This window comes from Lampetra planeri, chromosome 14 (genome assembly GCF_965212315.1).
Source record: "Lampetra planeri chromosome 14, kcLamPlan1.2.h2, whole genome shotgun sequence".
In the NCBI taxonomy this organism is placed as follows: domain Eukaryota; kingdom Metazoa; phylum Chordata; class Hyperoartia; order Petromyzontiformes; family Petromyzontidae; genus Lampetra; species Lampetra planeri.
Window position 1 is genome coordinate 2,057,839 of NC_136120.1, and position 22,782 is coordinate 2,080,620.

At 45.3% G+C, this 22,782-nt stretch overlaps 1 protein-coding gene across 1 annotated transcript; it reads left to right on the forward strand.

Annotated features, from left to right (window-relative positions):
* The first annotated feature begins 3,868 nt into the window (after window positions 1–3,868).
* DNALI1 (dynein axonemal light intermediate chain 1) lies at window positions 3,869–22,000 on the forward strand. The gene is made up of 6 exons (XM_078600402.1): window positions 3,869–4,091; window positions 5,029–5,165; window positions 5,840–6,009; window positions 11,942–12,120; window positions 13,336–13,500; window positions 21,826–22,000. Exons 1-6 carry the CDS (start codon window positions 4,011–4,013, stop codon window positions 21,859–21,861), a joined length of 768 nt encoding a protein of 255 aa, XP_078456528.1. The 5' UTR covers window positions 3,869–4,010; the 3' UTR covers window positions 21,862–22,000.
* The last annotated feature ends 782 nt before the right edge of the window (window positions 22,001–22,782 follow it).

Sequence of the window (22,782 nt, forward strand, 5' to 3'; positions counted from 1 at the left end):
CAGAATAAACAAATGTAAAATGTAATTTTCGATGTCATTTCGGGTTGTACTGCATCTTCATTTGCTAAAGAAGCGAAACACCTAATAACTCGCAGTACAACCAGAAAACATCAGAGCTATGAAGCACAACCATGACAACCTACACAGTGGTACTACCCTATTATTATTATTTGCATGGTTATTGATCTAATCGGGAAATAGCCTATAGCTGTAAAACCTAATTTTGTTAATTGTATGCAGTATTGTGGCATGCTTGATGATACAATTAGATGAAATGCATGATGTCCACATCCAATTCCTGCCAACGAATGTAAAAATCATACTTTTGGGAGCACCAAAATACACATTTTTGATTGCATATGTGCACATTTATACCTGGATAGATTTGGTAACAGTACTGTGATTGACAGAGTACAGTATTCTATATTACGGTATTTGCAATATGTATTAATGGAACAGTTCAGACCATTTGCAAATAGATGAATAACAGTGCAGTATTTGAAGATGGAGTGATGAAATCAGCTTGTGGGTATTTGCTAAATGGACTGCTGCGACGCAGGACCATGGTGTGAAAAATTGAAATGCCTCAAGGAGGCCTTCATCCAGCAGCGGATTGAGCATGGCTAATAATGACGATGACAGTATTTTTACTTTGCATTTTAAACTATTGCACTCAGCGGCACAGGAAGGTGTGGTTTTGTATAAACAGCTTTTGCGTGCTCTGTGACCGAAGCTCAGAAGGTCTACTTCTTGTTTTATTTGAGTTGGGTGGAAAGTTGTTTTTGCTTTGTTAATTTGTGTGATCTTGCGCTCCATTTAAACGCACTAAGACTTCCAGAAGAAATACATTCCTGAAAGACGAAAATCTACATTTCATGATGCTTAATATGGTAACAATACGAAATTAATGTGAACATGTGGAATTATCATAATGAGGACAACTTCAGTTGTCGTGGTAGTAATGACTGTAAGAAAAATAAACTGACCTTCGATGCCCCATGTTAAAAGTATCCTCCTACAAGCACACTGCCAATTAAGTTGACAAGAAATGATCAAAATCACGATGATTACGATGATAATGATGGCAATCACCATGGCCTCGATTACAGTAATAATAGCAATGGTTAGGCAATTCCCCATTGTAAATTGTCAGTCCGCGAACGCTGTCACACTCAGTCAGGTGCGTCTGTGTGCCTGCGCTCTGTTTCCCCGTTGCCAGGAGGCGGTGCAACAACCACTGACAGATTTAAGGACACAGCAACGCACTGGATTATGCAGGCAGGGAAGGCTGTCAGCTCACTCATTTCTTGAGAACAGATCACTTTGTTAAAATCGATGTTAACTAAACACACTACGTTGATGAGATTGTGAGATTGGGATGGCATGCTGAAAATAACAAAAATGTTACCTTCATATTGTGAAGATTCTGTTGCTATGGGTGAAGAATGGTCTGGGGTTTTTGCTCTTGGATAAGGTTAGGATAGGAATGCCTCGTGTCAGGTCAATACAATTTAAAATATCTGCTCGAGCATTAAACCAAGCCACTCCAACAAACACATTTTTGTTCATTGTTGATTGCCTTGACATTAAATGTTATGAACGGGATCCCGTTTAAAAGGCATTTGAAGAAGAAACGTAGACTACATAACATGTTTAATCGCTTCATATTGACAATGACTAAACACTCAAAAGGAACTGCATTTTAATGTTACTATGATCCCATTTTACCACACAAATGTCAAACAAAACGTTGTCAATGAAATTCAACGAGACTATCATAATAACATAAAGGACTTCACTGACTTTTACATAACAAAGTAGAACAACATAAATGTGATTATCAATTACTCTTGCAATGTTTGTACTGACTTATTTTTTAACATATGACATTGAAATGTTTTACATTTCACAATATAAGCAAGGTTCGTATGACAAAAGTACATATAAACTAATACAACCAGCAAATACCGTAATGATAATACTGTATAGAATATTTTTGGTTTATCCTGAAAGTGTACCCGAGTTCGAAAATAGTTTTCATTGGATATTTGACTAAATTTGCCAAAATAAAAAATATGAGAAAGGTCAAGCACTGGAAAAAAAATCCATACATGTTAAGATTTTACTGGTTTTTAGACACCTGCTTAAACACCTAGTTTTATAGTCAAGTGCGCATACGGTACGCACACACACACGCACACACGTTATTTAAGTAGTCTCTTTTTTGTTATCCGTGTCGCGTAATTTATGACATGTTTGATTTGGTCCTTGCAGGGGATGAAGTGGAAAGTGATTGCATAAGAATGCAATGTGGGCTACACCTGTTGTTATGGCAAGGTAAACAGCGAGGTTTAGGAGCTGGCAAGTTGACTGGCCAAGCTGATCATGCATAGCAGAGACTGCCCAGTTGTTTATATTGCTCCGAACACGTCTCAGTCCGCCATCTGCGACTGCGTCAAGTAGTTTATAACAGGTGCTGCTTCCACGTGCCGCTTGGGTCCCAGGTCAGGAGATCCTTAGGTTTCAGTGAAAGTGCCCTAAGGGCTTGGAAGGCCAAAATGATACGTATTTATAATGAGACGGGCAAGATTGCAATGCAATGTACTGTTGTTTACACTATTTTTCTCTTTTTCAAAACAGTCACAGTAGTGTATGCCAGATGTTTGCTTAATAAGGTCCAATCGTGTACACTTAGTTTCCTCGCATGTGTGTTAAACATTTGAAAGGTTAAGGTGCAGCCCTGCAATTACGTTTGATCACTGCTGTTAGAAGGGCCTGAACTAGAGATAATTCTAAAGAGTCCAACTCGAGGGTACTTTGGTCTGCTCTATCACGCTGGCAGATGTCCTGTAAGAGGTGACGGTACCCGCACTTTACCCCACCACACATGACCTGACAATCAACTGTGGTGTCTTTGTCCTTTGGATAGACTCGTCCTTGTTCATAGGCATGGGGAATTTCCACCGCGAGCTCAGCTGTTAACACGAAAATGAGCACCACCTGAATGCTCAAGTGAGCAGGAAATCACTTGTAGACTCATAATAATGGCAAAGTATGAATTGTATCGTGCTTGATTAGCCTAAAAACAGCAGAGGGTCATGGGCCTTTTCATGAGGGTCTTGCCAAGTTTATACAGTTAAAATGGGGGGGGGGGGGATGATTGCTTTATTGCAATTTTGAAAACTCGGCAAATTTGGACCATGACTCCCAACACGCAGTGGCCTACTCTCGAGAACAACGCCACGGACTCTTCAACGTCCACGACGCTATGGTCAAAACACACCCGCGGGAACAACCACGGCATCGGCTGGATCATAAATGACGACACGCGATTTTTGACCCCCCCTCAAATATGACGTCACAAAGCTCTACCCCCCCGCCCCCCCAAAAAAAAACATGCTTCAAATCGCTTTAAACTATTGTCATTGTAGTGCGTATTTAATGTGGCGCTGCACTCTGTTGTAGGAGAAAACATTGATTAAAAAGTCAATTTAATTAAGTAGAACGTGTTGTCTATATCCATTTAAAGTTGCGCATTTTGATGTGACGTCACATTTCTCACCCCCCCCCCCTCGTCACACATCGTCACAAATGTCGGCCCCAAACGTCGGACACGTGCTCACGGCCAAACCACGTCATCGAGACCTCGTCAATAAAACACGTAAAGCCATTTTCTTGGGAAGCAATCCATCGTCCGCATTCTCATATCGTGGATTGTTAAAGCATCGATAAAGCATCGATAAAGCATCGATTGCAGCGGATCCTTCCCGATGCTGCATTCTGGCTGGAATCGCGACCTTTTAAAACTGACGCGCGCCGTTCCCGGCAACCACCGCGCACGGTCGCCGTCGCGGCGACGTCACCTAGCAACGTCTCCATGGTAACGACGCGTCGCCCACACGCCAGGCCGCGACTCGAGGCGGAGTGAGCCGACGCGGCAACTTGACGAGATTACCAAGTTTTAAGATTTGTTGTTTTATTGTGAGGAGAACAAGAAGAACGGGCACAAAATGATTCCTCCGGCAGACTCACTCGTCAAATACGATAACCCGCTGCTGGTGTCGAAAAACACCGAGAAAAAGACGCCGAGGGTAAGAGCGAGGAACCCTAAGAAACGGAGCGCTTCAAGTTTAACTTCGCTTACCAAGTTTGATGTGGGGGTTTTTTTAAACGAAACATACATTTTGTGTACAAGATGTGTGCACTGTTATTAAGTGCTTTTTTTGCCCTCGCTTTGCTGTTTTGAGCGGTGATGTTTGAAGACAGCGTTACCTGTCAACCCATACGGTTCAACGGTATTCTTGTACAGGGAAATTGAGTTAAAAAATGCATATTTTTTTGTCTATTTGTTTGTGTTTCTACCTTGTGATGGGTCTTTGCATGCAAAAAGAGATGCAGATAGCAATATACACAAATAGAGATGTGGAAAGGAACATACATGAATAACTGGATCACTTTTAGTTGATAAAATAAAGTTTACGATAAAAATGAACTTTCAAGGTCCTCAAAATACTGTCATTATTTCAGTAACAAAAGTTGGGAAATTCTGGGTTAAGGGCATTGATATTGTTTGTCTCTGCTTTCCTGCATCAGCCAAATAACATGATCTTTACCTGGTAATTGCGAGTGTACACATGCCAATATAACATTGCAAAGTATTGCACATATATTGATCAATTATATCACTGTCAAGCATTTACTTATTATAATTTATACGTATTTTTACCCGTACACTGATGCATTTACTTTAATTGGATTTTGTTTTTACGTGTGATGTATAAGGACGCAAATACAGACCTAATTGTTTACTGTAATTGGAGACCCAATATCTCCCTAGGGAAGTTAGCGTTTGATAATTATCAGCGGAAAAAGTGTTTTATTTCTAGTATATACATGTCATCTGTTACTTCCTTAATGTTGCAGGAATATTATAGTCCACATTTCCATCGACACATATCTAACATATGTTTTGTAAGCATTCATTTCTAATGGCAGCCTTTTGTTGATTTGTGTTGTTTGTTTAACAAGGCTCATCCGAATAAAGTCAATCCACAGCAACCAATAAACACCGGACCCGTTCCCAGCCCACCCAAGGGAAAATCCCCTGCTGCGGATTCGACAAGAGACCAGACTGATGAAATATTGAATGCAATCCTCCCTCCAAGGTGTTTTCTTCAATATTCAAAGCTAATTGATAACATCTTAGTTCACTATACCATATTAAGTTGTTTAAAGGTTATCCGTCTTCGTCAAAGTAGCTTTGATTGATTGTGATAATTTATATCGTGGTAAAATATGAAACGAGACAGTAAAATTGGAATGTCACAATATGTAAGTGCACAATGCGAAGTGCTTTTGTATTGAAAATCGTATTAAATAATGAAAATGTAAGTCAAGCAAAAGTCACATAAATGTTATTGTTACTGTATGTATATCTTTTTCAGCTGTTTGTACTTAGGAAATGTGTGTGAGGACTGTAGATATTAGAAAAAACGTGTTACACGTGGACTCCATTATTTTATCAACTGTTGAGCAATGTAGACAGCCTAAAATTGCTTCTTTTGTTGGGTACGGATTTTCTTTACAAGTCTCATTCATTACAGTTCATTCAAGTTAACATGTTTCCAAACTGCAGGTGCTGAAATCCCATATACCCAACATTTTGTGTTTACCAAACTGTTGGTGGATGAAAATCACATCTCATTGACAAGTGAAAGACACGGATACTTAAAAGTAGAAACTTGCACCATGAGATAAGGGAGTGTCGTAGAATGTAGTACACAAGACTTAGATTTGGAAAGCTCTGGCTTAATTGGTTGCTGCTGGGCTACTGGTGCAGGGAGATCACGGAGGATGGACAGCTGTGGGTGCAGCAGGTGTCAAGCACGCCGGCCACCCGCCTCGACGTGGTAAAACTTCAGGAGCAGCTGGATGTCCGCCTGCAGCAGCGACAGGCACGCGAGACCGGCATTTGCCCTGTCCGCCGAGAGCTCTACTCGCAGTGTTTCGGTATGCTTATTAAACTCTTATTGCATTATGATTACATGCCAGCCTCTCACCTAAGACAACTTCAGAGTGCATGCTAAAATGAGTACGAAAAAATTCTCCCCACTTTGTGCATTAACTCATGTTTAAGTGTATGATCGGCCACAGGCTATATAATGCCTTCGAACTAATGGCAACAACTTGGCTCTCCATTAACCTAAACTTAGAAATCTACAACCGGGCTTGACCCTATCCAGGACCTCATGAAGTGCTATGGAACGCACAGAAAATTCTGTAACTACTCTAAACCAAAAACCTTAATCCTTACTATAATAATCAAAACATCAGTCGGGTACCAGCCACCCCATCTGTTGAGACATTGTGCTTTCCTTTGCCTTGTTTGGTTGCAAACCGTGATGAACTGAGTCACCTCTAAGTGCAAGCCTTGCACCATGGAACTTGGCCCAACATCGGCCAAATGCCCATCATTAAATACTAATTCTCAGACGAGGAACAGTGGTCACATAATTAGTTCCTTAAGTGCTTTGATGGGAAATGTGTTGTTTTCCTACCTATCTTGTGCAGTCATTCCAAAAATAGGTATCCCAAACATCAATCACGTACACTTGCATGACATTGAGTTGCGCTGCACTAAAACAGCCATTAAAATATTATGCAGTGCATGAATAAATGATGTCATTTTCATATTTCATTATATAAATATTACAGTTGAAAATACAAATAATATAAGCACCGAACTTTACCTCGGAATTAATTTTGAGTTGAGTCACTTGGCTGAACGTTTTAAGATCTCAATAAAATAACTGCTTCATAAACGCTTTCCTAGGATAATACACAGATAATGTAACTGATATCAGCAAATCAACCAACACATATGCTTAATGGATGTTTTTCCTGGCTCCACGTGTCTTCAGAATGTCTTCCGTAAACAATTGGTGAGCTGATATTCTTTTGACAGTTCAGCTCCAAAATATTCATGCGAGCATTCCTAATGTGTAACCTGTGGTCCAACCTATGTTTGTTTTTCAATGTACGCATGTGATGGATGACATGACAGAGCGAAAGTGGCAGACTTATGAATAATGTGCTGCTTAAACCAAGACTAATTTCAAACAAATTGATCTGGAAAGTATGTTACGAGTTTACACAATGCAAACCTCACAACAGCCATATGTGAATGCTTTAATGGGTGATATTTAAACGGAAAAAAATCAAACAGTTATTAACATCCATTTTTTAAGTGTGGGGAATTTTGAGGGCTTGCTGTCAACAATCACTATTCTTTTCCATTGTGACGGAAAACAGAAAGAAGGTGTTTTAACTTGGACGGACATATGGTAGCTGCATTAGTACATGTGGCATGAATTCTAGCCTTGTATACATTAGCTGTGCCATTATGTACTTTTACGTATTCATGAGAATTCTCAGGAAGGAACAAAAGTTAAACAAACTTTAATAATTACACACAGAGGTAGACCAAGCAAGATACCATGGGCAAATGTAGACTTTTGAAGCTTATGCAGGTGTCGGCTACAAGCTGATCCCAAGCAAGTGTATACCCCTGATATATAGGTTTATGCCAAACAAGGTAATTTCCTTCCCATACTTTCTCCATCCCTCCATCTACAAATGTATGTATCCATGTGTATCTCATAAATCTTCTAAACATGAGGCTTAGAGTTACAAAAAACAACCAACCAAAGGTAACATTCCAACTGAGGTTGTGCCTCACAGGAAATTAGGCTCGTTGCACATGCAGATTTTTAACTAAATATTTTTAAACTTTCTCGATGCAAGTTCATGCAGATGCGTCTAGCATGGATTCAGCCTCCTGAGAACTCGCAAGCTCAACGGTGGCCTGCGATTGCACCACAGATAGCCTGCACTCGTTCTTCTCCAATTGCATAGCACACACATAATCACAGTACCACCAGCACAGCTCCATGCAAGCAGGGTGATACTGCCTCAGGTTCACTTGGGAACTAAAACACTCTCATTTAAGTCCCTTTTTAAAATTGCTTTAACTCCAATACATGATCAGAGGTTTTCTGCATTCCTTGCTCATCTATGATTCCACATATTTTTTAAAGAACGCACGCAGTGATTTCAAGGGCAATTTTATGTTAATAATGATAAAACAACTGTAAAACGCACATATTTAGCAAAGTGCACAAATTAAGATTTGATGATGACTTGGAGGCACAGAGCCAGGTTTAGAGTTCCTTGTTTGCTCATCAGAACAGATGTGTCTTAAGCTGATTAATGAGAGATTATGGAGCTTGGAATCTGCCTATGCAGTTTTCTTGCATACAACCTAAAATGCAGTAGGAATCAACTATTGGCTCATTCATTTTAGTTCACCTGATGTGTATCTTGTTTTCAAAGCCATTCAATTTATATTGCCTCCTTTGTTCAGAAAATAAACTTATTATGGGTCTTTGAGCCAGATACCATAGTTTAACATAAATATGACAGTGCTTTTTTATTGCTGAATTCTGACATCGTTGTGACAACAACAAAAGATTTATCTTTAAATTAATACTCTTTGGTTATTTTGGTAAAGTCACGTAGGTATAAAATAAAATAAATCACGACTTTTCGGACGCAACACAAGCGTCCGTCACCTGATGACGGACGCTTGTGTTGCGCCCGAAACGTCGTGATTTATTTTATTTATACCTACGTGACTTTACCGAAAGAAGCAAAGAGTATGGATTCCTGCAGTCACGAAAGCTTCAAATCAACTTTATATTAATGTTTTAAATAAAATGTACTTTATGTATATTATTTTTCTAGTTACATTTTAGATTTACTCTTCCAAGGGAGAAGAACTAAGGTATGTCATGTGTTACTCGGTATGCATCTTATATATGAGCATGCATATATGCAATTTATTACACACAAAAGTGATATACACTTCAGTTTAACCTGGATAAACACACAAACAGTAATATACACATTAGCATTTAATACAGCCTTCATTATATGGCCACCATGCAATGTATTTAAACAATAGGCCTATCAATATGCCACTGCATAATGGTTGATAATTATACACACTCAGTTTTGTATCAGGTAATTTGTGATCACATATTTCATTGCTGTGTTTTCAACCACACGAAATAGCAGTCCTAACAATCAAAAACATTGGCTTGTGCTTCCACATGGCACAACATCTGTCAAGGCTAAGTCTGGGGAAATCGCCTGAAAATCGGAGAACCCTGAACCTTCCGCCCCTGGTTTTCCTCCAGGGGACATCCACCCTGGTTGGCCTCCTCTGGCTCAGGACCCTCTGGGCCGTTTATGAGAACCACGGGGTTTAAAGGTTTAGGCTAATTTGGGCTCCCGTGCGAAGATGTAATTACTCGAGGGCCTGCTGCAGCGAAGATTGATCAAAGCGCAAGCTCGGCTGTCTGGATTATAATCATTCTGCTCCAGGGACATTGTGATACGCTGCTATTGTATGACTTTATAATGACTAATATCAGTCAAAATGCTTGAATGATACATGATCACTTCATTTTGTTTCCAAAGCACAATATGGTGCATTCTTACTGTGCATTTTACATTGGAAATTAATGAGCTGAGATGACGTGAAATTGAACTTCCTTATATTATTTCAAAACTTTTAATACATATTACAACTAATCAGATGTTTCTATTCAGTGTTAATGCAGTTAATTGTCTGAATGTCTTCAGTTATTTAAATACATAATATGTATTACATTGATGCAGCACACATTTTCAACAACGTTTTTCTCTATTCTAAATACAGGATTTATTTTCACAAGTTATTAAATGCTTTTTTAGAGATTTTATTTACCAGTTGCATTACACTGGATCCATCAATACCTAGGATATCATGGCCATTAGTCATGCATTCTCAGTGACCATTAACCTTTAAAAGGGAGCGTTCTTGACACAAAAAAACAGGCTGGCATGCATATGAGGTATTTGCCATTTGACATAATCAAGATCATTTGCTGACAAATCCTGACCAGTCAGAATGACGTGGACAGAACATTTACTTTGGATTTTCATGGCAGTCATGAGTCTCCAGATCTTTCTAGTACAGAACATCTTCAGATACTGACAATAGGATCCTCGAACGCTCTATAAGGCACCTCAACATTACAATTCAGATCAATCACATCAACCACATAGTTAAACACTTAACAGCAGTATGCCTTTCCGGCACTGTACATTGTATACGCTGCAAGTGAGCGTCTCAAGCTTTGGCAGAGCCTGCTAAACAATAACCTCAGCAATGGGCATTCAGGCCATCCAAGCCCTATCATGGGCCCTGCCTTTTTTTATATGACATTCCTGGCTCCACACAGCCTTGGAAACCCCACAATTCCATATTCCTGCCAATCCCACAAATCGTATTTGATTCCTGCTCAGAATCATATTTGATTCCAATAATGGAATAGTGAAGAATCGTGAGAATCTCCTGGCTCTAGTTCTCACCCCGAACTACAGGACAACTTCTCCCCCAATTCTATCATCATCATCATCTCATGCTGACCATGTGCCACAAGGTCCTTGAGTACTTAAGTCCTTTTATGCATATAAATCCCAAACTGATGCCTCCATCACGTTACTCCTTAACCCTCCCTTAGGCGCATCCTTCATTCGTGTTGTTTGTCATTCATCATTCTCTACATTACCATTTCTTGCATTCTCTCACTTCCTGCAATGTCATTAAAATATCCTACAGCACAAAGCACTCATCTTGCCATAGTCAATTGAGTGCCCTGTCAGTTTAACACGTAGGCTTTTGTGACCACTATCATCCATAATAGAGGTTTTTTGGGTTAGATCGCGTAAATATTCTCTACAATGGATGCCCTATCTTTGTTTTTATATCTCTATTATTCACACCTTGCTCCTCACATCCTTAATTATTAACTTATCTGGAATAATCAAGCACCCATTTGTAATCTACTCAATTGTCTGTTATTTTCTTTCATATCTACAATCTTATAAAAATGTTGTCTTTAATTATTAAATTTTTCTGTCCAACCCCTTGCCTCATTATATATTCTGATATCCTATTCCTACTTAACCTATCCAAATATTCCTATATAATGTATTGATGTCATTGTATGAATATGAACTATGTGTTTCAATCCAATTTACTTACCCATACTATTATGCCTATTTACTGCATTACTCCTTTCATGTTCATCCTCCTTTCATCTTCACACCTCATCACCCCAAAAAATTTACATCTCAATTAATTACAGTACTCAACCTTGTACTCTTAGATAATCTCACGCAGAAGCTCCACCACACAAGCACATATATACTGTTAAGAGTAGATTTGGGGTGATTAGTCAATGAAGTTCATTATGCGATTAAAATTATAATCGACTAATTTTGATATCGATTACTCTGGGCCCTATTAAAATGGTGGCTGCCTTCACACATCTTGCTTCTTGAAGGTAGGAAACCCCCTAGAAACCGCGTGGTGCAACTGATGCTGCTGGTGACGTTCTAAAGCCATGCGGGTCACCTCCAAGTTCCTGTCGAGCGGCATACGTGGGAACGGAAGCGAGGCTTGTTTCCCCAACTATGTTTGTGTTATCCGATTAGTCGAACAATCAAACTGATAATCGGTAGAATAATCGGTTACTTAAGTATGGTAATTGAAAAGCCCAGCTGTACTTAGATGCCATTTTTGTTCCACAGGTTATGGCCGAGGTATATATTTAACAGCTTGATCAGTGGCCGAGCTCATGTGAATCAAGCAAATGGGTTTCTTGTAGTGGCTTTTCTCTGATCCTTTTGATGGGAATTTACAGTATGCAATGTGTTTAGGGGGGGTTAAAAATGTGTGTCGGGGTCAGAAAACGCACTGCAAAACAGGTGACCTAACACTGGAATGTGAATGCTGTGCACACCACAATGCGTGTTTTTGGTCCGTCCCCAGATGAGCTGATCCGGCAAGTGACCATTAACTGCGCAGAGAGGGGGCTACTGCTATTACGAGTGCGGGACGAGATTCGTATGACCATCGCTGCCTTCCAGACACTGTACGAGAGCAGCGTGGCATTTGGCATGCGCAAAGCATTGCAGGCTGAGCAGGGCAAAGCCGACATGGAAAAGAAGGTAGGTAGCACTGCACTGCATCTACATTAGTAAAGCAGCAAACCCACATTGCAGTACTTTAACAAGAGGCACCAGCTGCATATACTATATACCCATCTAAGCTCACTGCATGTTGAAGAGCAGTATAAAGTAAATACCCATCAGGTTCTGATTTGCACACAAATGGTATATAATACCAACCTTAATTTCCTACGTTAGAGACCGCATGTAAGTATGTAACTAGCTAATCTCTCTCCATGCTATATACCACCGCTGAAACTCTAACCCAGCATTGTAAATCGCCTCAATTTGCATGATTCAATAATAATTTGTGCCTATAAACATTTGTGGCATTAAATGTCGCTGAATAGGAAAACACCTGTTTATGGATTTTGACACCTGCTTTTAATAATATGCACATTCAGTGATACACACCCAGTATACACGGCCAATTGGTTCACAAGGATATGGCTATCTGCTGAATTACTGACTAAGTACTGAGCCGACTGTCCATGCGCTGCTTTGTATTTTAACATTCCATTCTCAGCATAATCAGCATTATTTTCATCTGGTTGTAGGGAGAAAAAAATGTGAACTCAAAAATACCCTGATTGTTGTCCAATGTATGTTGAACTTCTTTCGCACTGTACATAACCAACCGTGCTAATCGGAGGTGCGGAGGAAGGACAACAAACTAAACAAAAAAAAACTGTTCTAAGGAAATGGGAATTTACATTTTATGGGTGTCTTTTATCGGACGGCTTTTGGCTAGCCATTGAACAAAGACGGTTACCACATTGCGCGCTTTCAGATACACTTCTGCGGCCGTCTGGAATGTTCTTTCTTCAGATATTAGGAAGCCACGGGAGCTATGGACTCTTAAATCAAGACGGAAAACTATTTTCTTTAGAACTGCTTTTTGTGTTCAGATTGTTGTCCTTCCCCTACACCCCCGATTAGCACAGTTGGCTACTTTTTGTGCCAAATAAATTCAACATACATGCCTTTGTCAGCTGGTTTTAGGGCGAAAAGTGTGAACTCAAACATACCATGATTGTTGTCCAACATTTTACGTGTCTTTTATCCATATCTCTAAATGTTGGTGGTGTCTAAACACCAACGACACCCACAGTGGTTGCACGCCCTGACCTGCAGACCGTGCAGTGCCCATGAAAACGGGTGTATTAGTGCTTGGCCAGCGAAGACACTGGCCGTTGCTGCCTATCACGTGCACAGATCGCCGAGCTGGAGGAGGAAAAGCGCGAACTGGAACGCGCCGTGAATGAGCAGAAGGCCAAGTGTGAGGCTATCGAGAAGCGCGAGGCTGAGCGACGGCAGGTGGACGAGAAGAAGCATGCGGAGGAAATCCAGTTCCTCAAGCGCACGAACCAGCAGCTCAAGGTACCGCGCAGGACACACGACAACACCCAGCCAGGCCACGGTCATGAAACTCTTCCCATGGTTATTAAGCACCTCCAATTAGCACGGTTGGCTACGTACGGTGCGAAAGAGGTTCACCATACATACGTACATACATACAATGATGCAATCGCTGCTACAGAGCCATCTTAGTTACACTAACACCAACCCCCATAGGCTAGCAACGAATCATACCAACAACTTCTCAGACATAGGCAATCCAGAGACAATCAATACAGGCCATATAAATAAATATGTGAGGCACCTTCATGCAAGTGTAATGTAGTAACTCCACGGGAGACGACTTCACGGGTAACACACTCTTTATTTTATCAAACTTGGTTACAGGTGACTAACACCTACTTTGTATCTCGGGTGACAAACACCCACTTCGCTACTTGGCGACTAACGCCCACTGAGTTACTCGGATGACCAACATCCACTTAGTACTCGGGTGACAAACACCCACTTAGCTACTTGGCGACTAACGCCCACTGAGTTACTCGGATGACCAACATCCACTTAGTACTCGGGTGACAAACACCCACTTAGCTACTTGGCGACTAACGCCCACTGAGCTACTCGGATGACCAACATCCTCTTAGCTACTTGGCGACTAACGCCACTGAGCTACTCGGATGACCAACATCCACTTAGTACTCGGGTGACAAACACCCACTTAGCTACTTGGCGACTAACGCCCACTGAGCTACTCGGATGACCAACATCCACTTAGCTACTCGGCGACTAACGCCACTGAGCTACTCGGCTTCACTAGGTCTTCAGCTCCGTCTTCGGGTCTTCAACTGGGTAACTCTCCCCGAGTGCTCTCGCGCGTCCCCCTTTATACCCCACCTGCGGACGTCGCTGCGAGCACCCACTTATTCGACCAATCGCCGGGTGCTGGCTACGATCCTCTTTTCCCACATCTCATCGTGCCTCACCACTCACTCCGCGCCGCCTCGTCATCTGTCACTCCCGGCGCGCGCGTCCACACCACGCCCACAACGCGTGCCCAACCCCGCACCCCGCGCCGCCCCGTGATCCATCACTGTCACAGTCGGCGCACGTCAATACCACCACTACATCACCCCCTACCACATAGCTCGCAGCCGCCCCGGCTGCTACAAAAATATACAAACCCTCCCTGTGTGCCCCGTAACACAACACAACAACAAGAACAACAACTAAGCTAACAACACAACACGACGCGAACACCACCATCCGCAACCCTCAACCAATGCCACCGCGACAATAGAACAATATATACAAACCGGCGAGTGACAATAGCAATGTGTATACAAAAAAAAAAAAAATGGAAATTTTTTTTTTTTCTTTCGACTCGTGCAGTGTCCCCTTTTCTTTCGAGCGCCCCTACAACGGGACATTACCCCGGCAGAGGGGAACACCGGGCGAGCTCGGTGTAGAGCACAAAAAAACCGTCCTCATGAAAATTGTTGAGACCTAGCCCGAGTCCGCCTTGCCGGTCCGTCGTACGGCACCAGACGCGGTTGAACGTCCGGTGGTGCCGGCGGTTCAGGAAGACATCGGCCAGGCATCGAGGACTCGTGCGTGCCCCGTAGTTCAGGCTCTCGACGGTCAGCAGCCGTCAAGCCCGAGGCACCTGGGGGTGGGTCAGGTGGAGACACGTGAGGAGCAGCCTGCGACACCTCCCTCCCCGAGTCGACGGTCACATCACACGCCCGGTCGTCACGGCACAGAACGGGGTCACACGGTGCCGCATAGGGCTTCAGTCGGGAGGGGTGCACATACCAACGGCGTTTCCCCCATTTAATCTGTATACTCTGGGGCCGTGCAACCCGCACAATTTCCACCGGTCCCCTCCAAGGTCTCAACAACTTGGGGGACGTAGCCAACGGTGCATGTGGACAATGCAGCCAGGCCTTATCGCCTGGTTTCCAATCATGCGTATGCACCCTCCGCTCATGCAATATCTCGTTTGCAATTTGCCGCGACCGCGAATTCAACCTTGCCCCCTCCCGCGCTTCAGTCAATTTGGCGATATTAAATTTGATGTGGTCTGCCAATTTAGATTTTGCACGTGGCTGGGAAATCCCCAGTTGGACGTCCATGGCCGGATCGGCCTCCCGCCCATACATAAGAAAAAATGGGGAAAACCCTGTCGCCGCATGAGGGGCCATTCGATAGGCCGCGAGTACCCCCGGCACCTGTAAGTCCCAATCAACCTGATCGTCGCAGACCTGTTGGCACAACATAGACGTAATCGTTCTGTTCAGACGCTCAACCATCCCGTCCGTCTGCGGGTGGTAGGGGGAAGTACGCACTTTCTTTGTACCCAACAGGTCGCACACCTCGCGCAACAAAACGCTCGAAAAATTCTTCCCTTGATCCGTCAGCAAGCGTTCGGGGGCGCCCTTGTCCAACACATAACCCTGGACAAAGGCGTCCGCCACCGCCGCAGCCGACTGGTTGGCGAGCGGCCATGCCATAGGCCATCGGGTGAAGTATTCCACGCCAACCAGCAGGAACCTATTTCCCCTTGGTGTAACCGGAAAGGGCCCCAAGATGTCCAACGCTACCAATTCGTTTATACGCGAAACCTGAATGGATTGCAGCGGTGGATTAGCTGCCAATGGTGGCGGTTTCCTTTTGGCGCACCCTACGCATCCCTTAAGAATATTCGCCACGTCGTTACCCATCCCCGGCCAATAATAGTCTCGCTGGATTAGGGCGAGCGTTTTGTGAAAACCCAGATGCATGAGCCGTTCATGAGCTGCCAGAACAACCCTACCCCGCATAGCAACAGGCACAACGAGCACGTGACGCCGGGACATGTTGTCCCACCTCATCAACAGGCCCTGTCTGCACACCCAGGAACCGACCCGCGCCTCCCCTTGTTCGGGAGCGCCAACTTTCCGACGCAGCGTAAGTAGGGAGCTGTCGGACATCTGGAGGCGGCCCCACTCAATGAGGGGCAACGACAACAGCGAATCCCTCCCCGTGGGGGCGTCCTCTCCCGGGGTGTCAGTGGCGGCGAGCGCAACTCCCGGGGTGCCGGCGACCGGGGGTTTGCACCGCGCTGATCCCAACAAACATGTGCAGTCCGTGCACGGCGGCAACCGCGACAAGGCGTCCGCGTTTGAGTGCCGCAACCCCTTGCGGTAAATCGTCGTGAATTGGTAGTCTTGAAGGACCTCCAACCATTGGGACAATTGGCCCGATGGCTGCGCCACGCGCATAGCGTATTGTAGAGCCGCATGGTCCGTCCGGACCGTAAAATGACGGCCGTAAAGATACGGCCTGAATTGCTGTGTAAAAAACACAATGGCTAACAATTCACGACGAGTTACGCAATAGCGTTGTTCTGCGGGGGAAAGAACCCTACTACCGTAGGCGACCACCCGTTCAACCCCCCCGACCAACTGTGAGAGCACCCCCCCGATACCCGTATTGCTGGCGTCCGTGTCAAGCAAAAACGGTTGTGTGAAATCGGGGTAACACAAGGGGGGAGCCTGCACCAAAGCGTCACGGAGGGAGCAGAACGCATCCTCCTCCTCTGCCCCCCAGTGAAACCTCACACCCTTAGCCGTCAAAGCGTGCAGGGGCTTGGCTATGGTGGCAAATTGCTTGACAAAACGACGGTAATAGGAGGCAAAACCAATGAAACTACGAACCTCCGTGACCGAGGTTGGCGTTGGCCATGAGCTGACGCAATGCGTCTTAGCAGGGTCCGTCGAGATCCCTGAACGACTCACGATATGGCCCAAATACCTGACCGATTCCCGAAGCAGAAAACATTTAGCCGGTTTAAATTTTATCTTAGCGGAACGCATCCTGAGGAACACCGCTCTCAGTCGCTGGAGGTGCTCCTCGAAAGTCCGACTAAAGACGATAATATCGTCAAGATAAATCAAACAGGTATCCCATTGGAGGCCCGACAAAACCAATTCCATGAGTCTCTGGAACGTGGCGGGAGCGGAATGTAAGCCCATGGGCAAACGGTTGAATTCAAAAAGGCCCCCAGGTGTCCGGAAAGCAGTTTTAGGTTTAGACTCGTTATCGAGTGGCAATTGCCAAAATCCAGAAAGCAGATCGAGTGTGGAAAAAAACTGCGCTCCCGCCAAGGCATCCAGCGACTCATCCATCCTGGGGAGCGGATACGCATCCGCCATCGAGATTTTGTTTAAGCGGCGGAAATCGACACAAAACCGCAAGGACCCGTCCTGTTTCTTTACTAGGACAATAGGAGCACCCCACGGACTAGAAGAGGGCGAAATGATATCGGCCGCCAACATATCATTAACCGCCGATTGCACATGTTCCTTCTCGGCCGGGCTGAGCCGGAAGGGATTCTGACGAATAGGGGCCGCGTCCCCTGTAGCTATGTGGTGGCGCAACAGGTCAGTGCAGCCGATATCGTACTTATGTTTGCTGAACACGTCAGCAAACTCGATGAGCAAACCCCTCAATGCTCCCAATTGCACCCCGGACAAGTTAGCAGAACCCGCACACAGCGAGTCCAACCACTCAGTCCCCTCATCACTTTGAGGATGCGACTCGACAGTAAAATCTGCTTGAGCCACGAGCCGTTCCTCAACGGGCAGCGGCGCGGCGTGAGCCAGCACCGTTCCCTGCGCAATTACGGCCGGCCGCGACCCCGTATTCAGGACCATTACGAACGGCTCACTGTCCCCTCTCACCACGGTTTGAGCAACCGCTAAGTCGAGGCCCTTACTGGCTCTGTTTGACGGCCCCAACAGCACCCCCTGTGCCTCCGCACCCACCTCGAGTGGCTTCCTGAACCGAAGGGGTACTAACATTTGCGATCCCGGGGGTACCCGTACAGTGTGAGTCGCCAGCGCCTGCACCGTCGCACAAACCGTGCGCACTTCGATAGGGCTCGACAAGAAGGCAACCCGCCGACCTGACGGAAGCTCTATGCAGGCCTGATCAATAAGAATTTTGATGGGCATTTTTGACAAAAAGTCCGTACCTAGCAAACAGGGAACGGCCAGCGATGATGATACAAAAATAGGGCCCGCTAATTTAATGTCCCCAATGCAAATAGTCGCCCGAATCTGGCCGATGATCCCCAGGGATCCCCCATTTGCCGCATAAAATGGCACGTCTACTGGCAGAAGGGGTCTACTTTGGACGGGAAGAATGTTATAAATAAGGTCCGAGATGATGGTGGCCGACGCACCCGTGTCAACAAGCACCCGGACCTCAACCCCGTCAATGAACCCCGTTACCACGGACGACCCGGCTGACGCAGCCACGATCCTGTGGGCCAAATCGGACCACTCGACTGCTTGCGGGCCGCGTACGGACCCCCCTCGCCGAATTGAACCCCCGGCACCCAGCCGCGAACCCCCCACCGCGAAGCGGCGACCCGAATGTGCCGTGTTTGTGGACCGAACGTGTGAGGTGCCGCGACTTGCCGGGTTTTGTTGGGATGACTTGTGGCCCTGGTCGTCGTCCCGACGTGGTCCTGCGGCGCGCGGCCGCGGGGCCCGGCACCCGGCTGCGACGTGACCCCGAAGGCCGCAGTTGTAGCAGACGACGGACGTCGTAGGTTTCGGTTGCTCCAGCTTGCGGGGCGAACGTGTGGGCGAACGACCTCCCGTTCTCCACTCCCCCGGACACGATGCAGCGAAGCCCCGCTCCTGCACCGCAGCTGGCTGAGGTTCGGCGATCGTGGCGGCCAGTGCCGCATTCCCCGGCCATTTGCAGACGACCCCCGGCTTGCGTTTGAGGACCTCGTACGCGTGAATGCTCGTGGCGATCGCCAGGGAGCAGATCTCCATCTCGTCTGCCACGTTGATGGGGACCCCCAACTCGTGGGCCAACACCAGCAGCTGCTCCGTCACCATGGCGTCCTTCCCCTCCTTATCCATGCGGGGAAAAGCCGCGTCCGCCAAGGCGAGCAGTGCCGTGCGGTAGGCTAGCGTCGTTTCCCCAGCCACCTTCCGCCGATCGTAGAACTGGTGGCGGCACGTGGAGGGCGGCCCGAACACCTTCGCCATCAGGTGTAGTGCGGCCTGGAGCGTAGAGCGGGACGACCTTGCAGCAGATGTGAAGGCTGCAAGCGCGTCGTCGTCAAGCATCGCTGGCAACGCACGCAGGGCAGTGGTGTCGGACCACCCCGACATCTCCTGATGAGCGAGGAACCTTCGTTGGAAGGCTCCCCAGTCGCCCCCATCCGCCTTGAACGCCGACAGCGCGGGCAATCTTTGCTGGAGGACCCGATCGTCGTCGACGTCGGAGAGATTTTCCCGCGCTCCGCTGGAGTTGTGTAAAATGTCGGCTCGGTTGTCAGGCGCAAAATGGAGGGCTCCGGCGCGCGCCGATGACGTGGGCTGCGCTGCGCGGAGGTGTCCGGCCACGTGGCGTCCGTCTTTCCCGCCAATCAATGGCGGCCCCTCAAAACCGGCGGGAACTTCCAGACTTTTGGCGCGAAGCGCCTTTCGGCGGGATCCCGCCAGCCTCGCTCCTTCCTCCAACCCCGCAGCCGTTTTCCCGCCCGCTGGAACGGAGATCTCGGCCAAGATTGCAGCGGCGGCGAGCAGCAACTCCGCCAACCGGGAGTGTGCGTCTTGGAGGCTGGTGTCGGAGGCAAGCAGAGCGTCGGCCATCACCGCGAGGTGCTGCATCGGCGGCCACTCCTCGTCCTCTCCTCCCGAGGTTGGTGTCCCCGGTACGCCGTCGTCATCCCGACCTCGCTCGTGGGTACGGGTAGTCTTCCTTGTGTCCATACTTCTTGAAGACAGGTTTACTTCTGACGCCAGTTGTAATGTAGTAACTCCACGGGAGACGACTTCACGGGTAACACACTCTTTATTTTATCAAACTTGGTTACAGGTGACTAACACCTACTTTGTATCTCGGGTGACAAACACCCACTTCGCTACTTGGCGACTAACGCCCACTGAGTTACTCGGATGACCAACATCCACTTAGTACTCGGGTGACAAACACCCACTTAGCTACTTGGCGACTAACGCCCACTGAGTTACTCGGATGACCAACATCCACTTAGTACTCGGGTGACAAACACCCACTTAGCTACTTGGCGACTAACGCCCACTGAGCTACTCGGATGACCAACATCCTCTTAGCTACTTGGCGACTAACGCCACTGAGCTACTCGGATGACCAACATCCACTTAGTACTCGGGTGACAAACACCCACTTAGCTACTTGGCGACTAACGCCCACTGAGCTACTCGGATGACCAACATCCACTTAGCTACTCGGCGACTAACGCCACTGAGCTACTCGGCTTCACTAGGTCTTCAGCTCCGTCTTCGGGTCTTCAACTGGGTAACTCTCCCCGAGTGCTCTCGCGCGTCCCCCTTTATACCCCACCTGCGGACGTCGCTGCGAGCACCCACTTATTCTACCAATCGCCGGGTGCTGGCTACGATCCTCTTTTCCCACATCTCATCGTGCCTCACCACTCACTCCGCGCCGCCTCGTCATCTGTCACTCCCGGCGCGCGCGTCCACACCACGCCCACAACGCGTGCCCAACCCCGCACCCCGCGCCGCCCCGTGATCCATCACTGTCACAGTCGGCGCACGTCAATACCACCACTACACAAGCATAAATATATGTTCATATATTGGTATACTTTATTACATTTGTAATGTTTATACATTACATAACTAATTTAAATACTCCTTAAGTTATTGCAGAACTACAGTTCCTCTATTTTCCTCACATGAAATAGATGAAACAGTGTAATGTTACAGATATAATAAGCTTTCCCTCCACTAAATGCTTTTAAAGTTCATTAGTCAATGTGCAAGCGCGTCTAAAATTAGACATTACAATAGAAATTAATCATTGAATTGCCATGCTTCCTGGAATTATCAAACTCGTTATACCGATTACTCTTGTTACATTTTTTTTCACTCATTCCCAGATTGTAATGCCAGATGGCGGATTTCTTGATGCAAACTCAGCACTGAACATTTGTTGCACAGGCATCATTGCATTGCCTTATTGGTAGTAAGGCCTTTACATGGAAAATACATTCCTTAACATTAAGTAAAGTCACATCCGAATTGTTTAACAGTGCATGTTTGATACCTTTTGGGAGCAATTACTATAGTTAGAACAAGCCATGTACACTTCTATTTTATAATTCTCAGAAGCACAGAAATGTAATACTTTATTTATTTTTATTACCCTAATTTTTTTGATCAACTATATTTTTTACTCTATGATCTAAACCAAAAATCAGACACATAAATGCTATTATAATGTCATGTAAACCAGTATATAGCAAGGCTGAATTGTTTTTTGTTTTATTTTTTTCAGACCCAGCTTGAAGGAATTGTCACACCCAAAAAGTGAAGTGAGGAAACGGCCTTCTTTCTTAGTATTACAGTTTTTCTTACGGGAAGCACAATATCTACACATGCAATCATTCCAAATGAATTATTCCTAATACTTTGTAACAGATTTCTTTTATCAAATAAAAATATCAACCATCTTTCAATTGTGTGACAGTACATTTTCATAAAAAAAACTCATTATGCTAAAGAGCAGTCGCAACTTACACGAATTGTCCATTGTGGGTTGTATTTATAGCAAAATTCTAGAAACAATATATTATACTGAATCTTTCTGAGGCATATTCCCACAGCTGTTTAGAATTGGATGCGTTCACATTTGTCTGAGCCAAGTCATGCATTCTTTACTTTGTAGCAACACATCTTCTTTAAGTTATGAGTTGGAGACACGCTTCTTCCATTTGAGTCATATTTTACATGCCACACAAGCTGCTTAAATGCATCATCATCAATAATGCATTATCATCACTGTTGTACAGTAGGCTCAAATCAAAGGTAATGCACTCCCCTCAATCCAAGGTTGGACAGGTCAAAACCCAAGCAAGTGGCATGAAACAGAGCACATTGTGTCTTTGGACATTGTTAATTTGGAGTGGGTTATATTATTTGTCTTCTGCTTTAAAAAAAGTTAATGATAAAATGGAAACATTTACAACAATATAATGTTTTCTGATAACAACCATGGAGTTCATATTCTTTGGGTCTTTCGGTATCGAAAGACCCAAATAATATGAATTCCTGCAGTCACCAAAGCTTTCAAGATTTAACCATGGAGTTGTGTTAGTCAAAGTGTATGGCAATGTCAGTATGATAATCAGTGACGTGTAGATTCTAGATTTGAAGTTTTCGTGACTGCAAGGATATATACTCTTTGGTTCTTTCGGTAAAGTCACGTAGGTGAAAAATTAAAATAATGATAAAA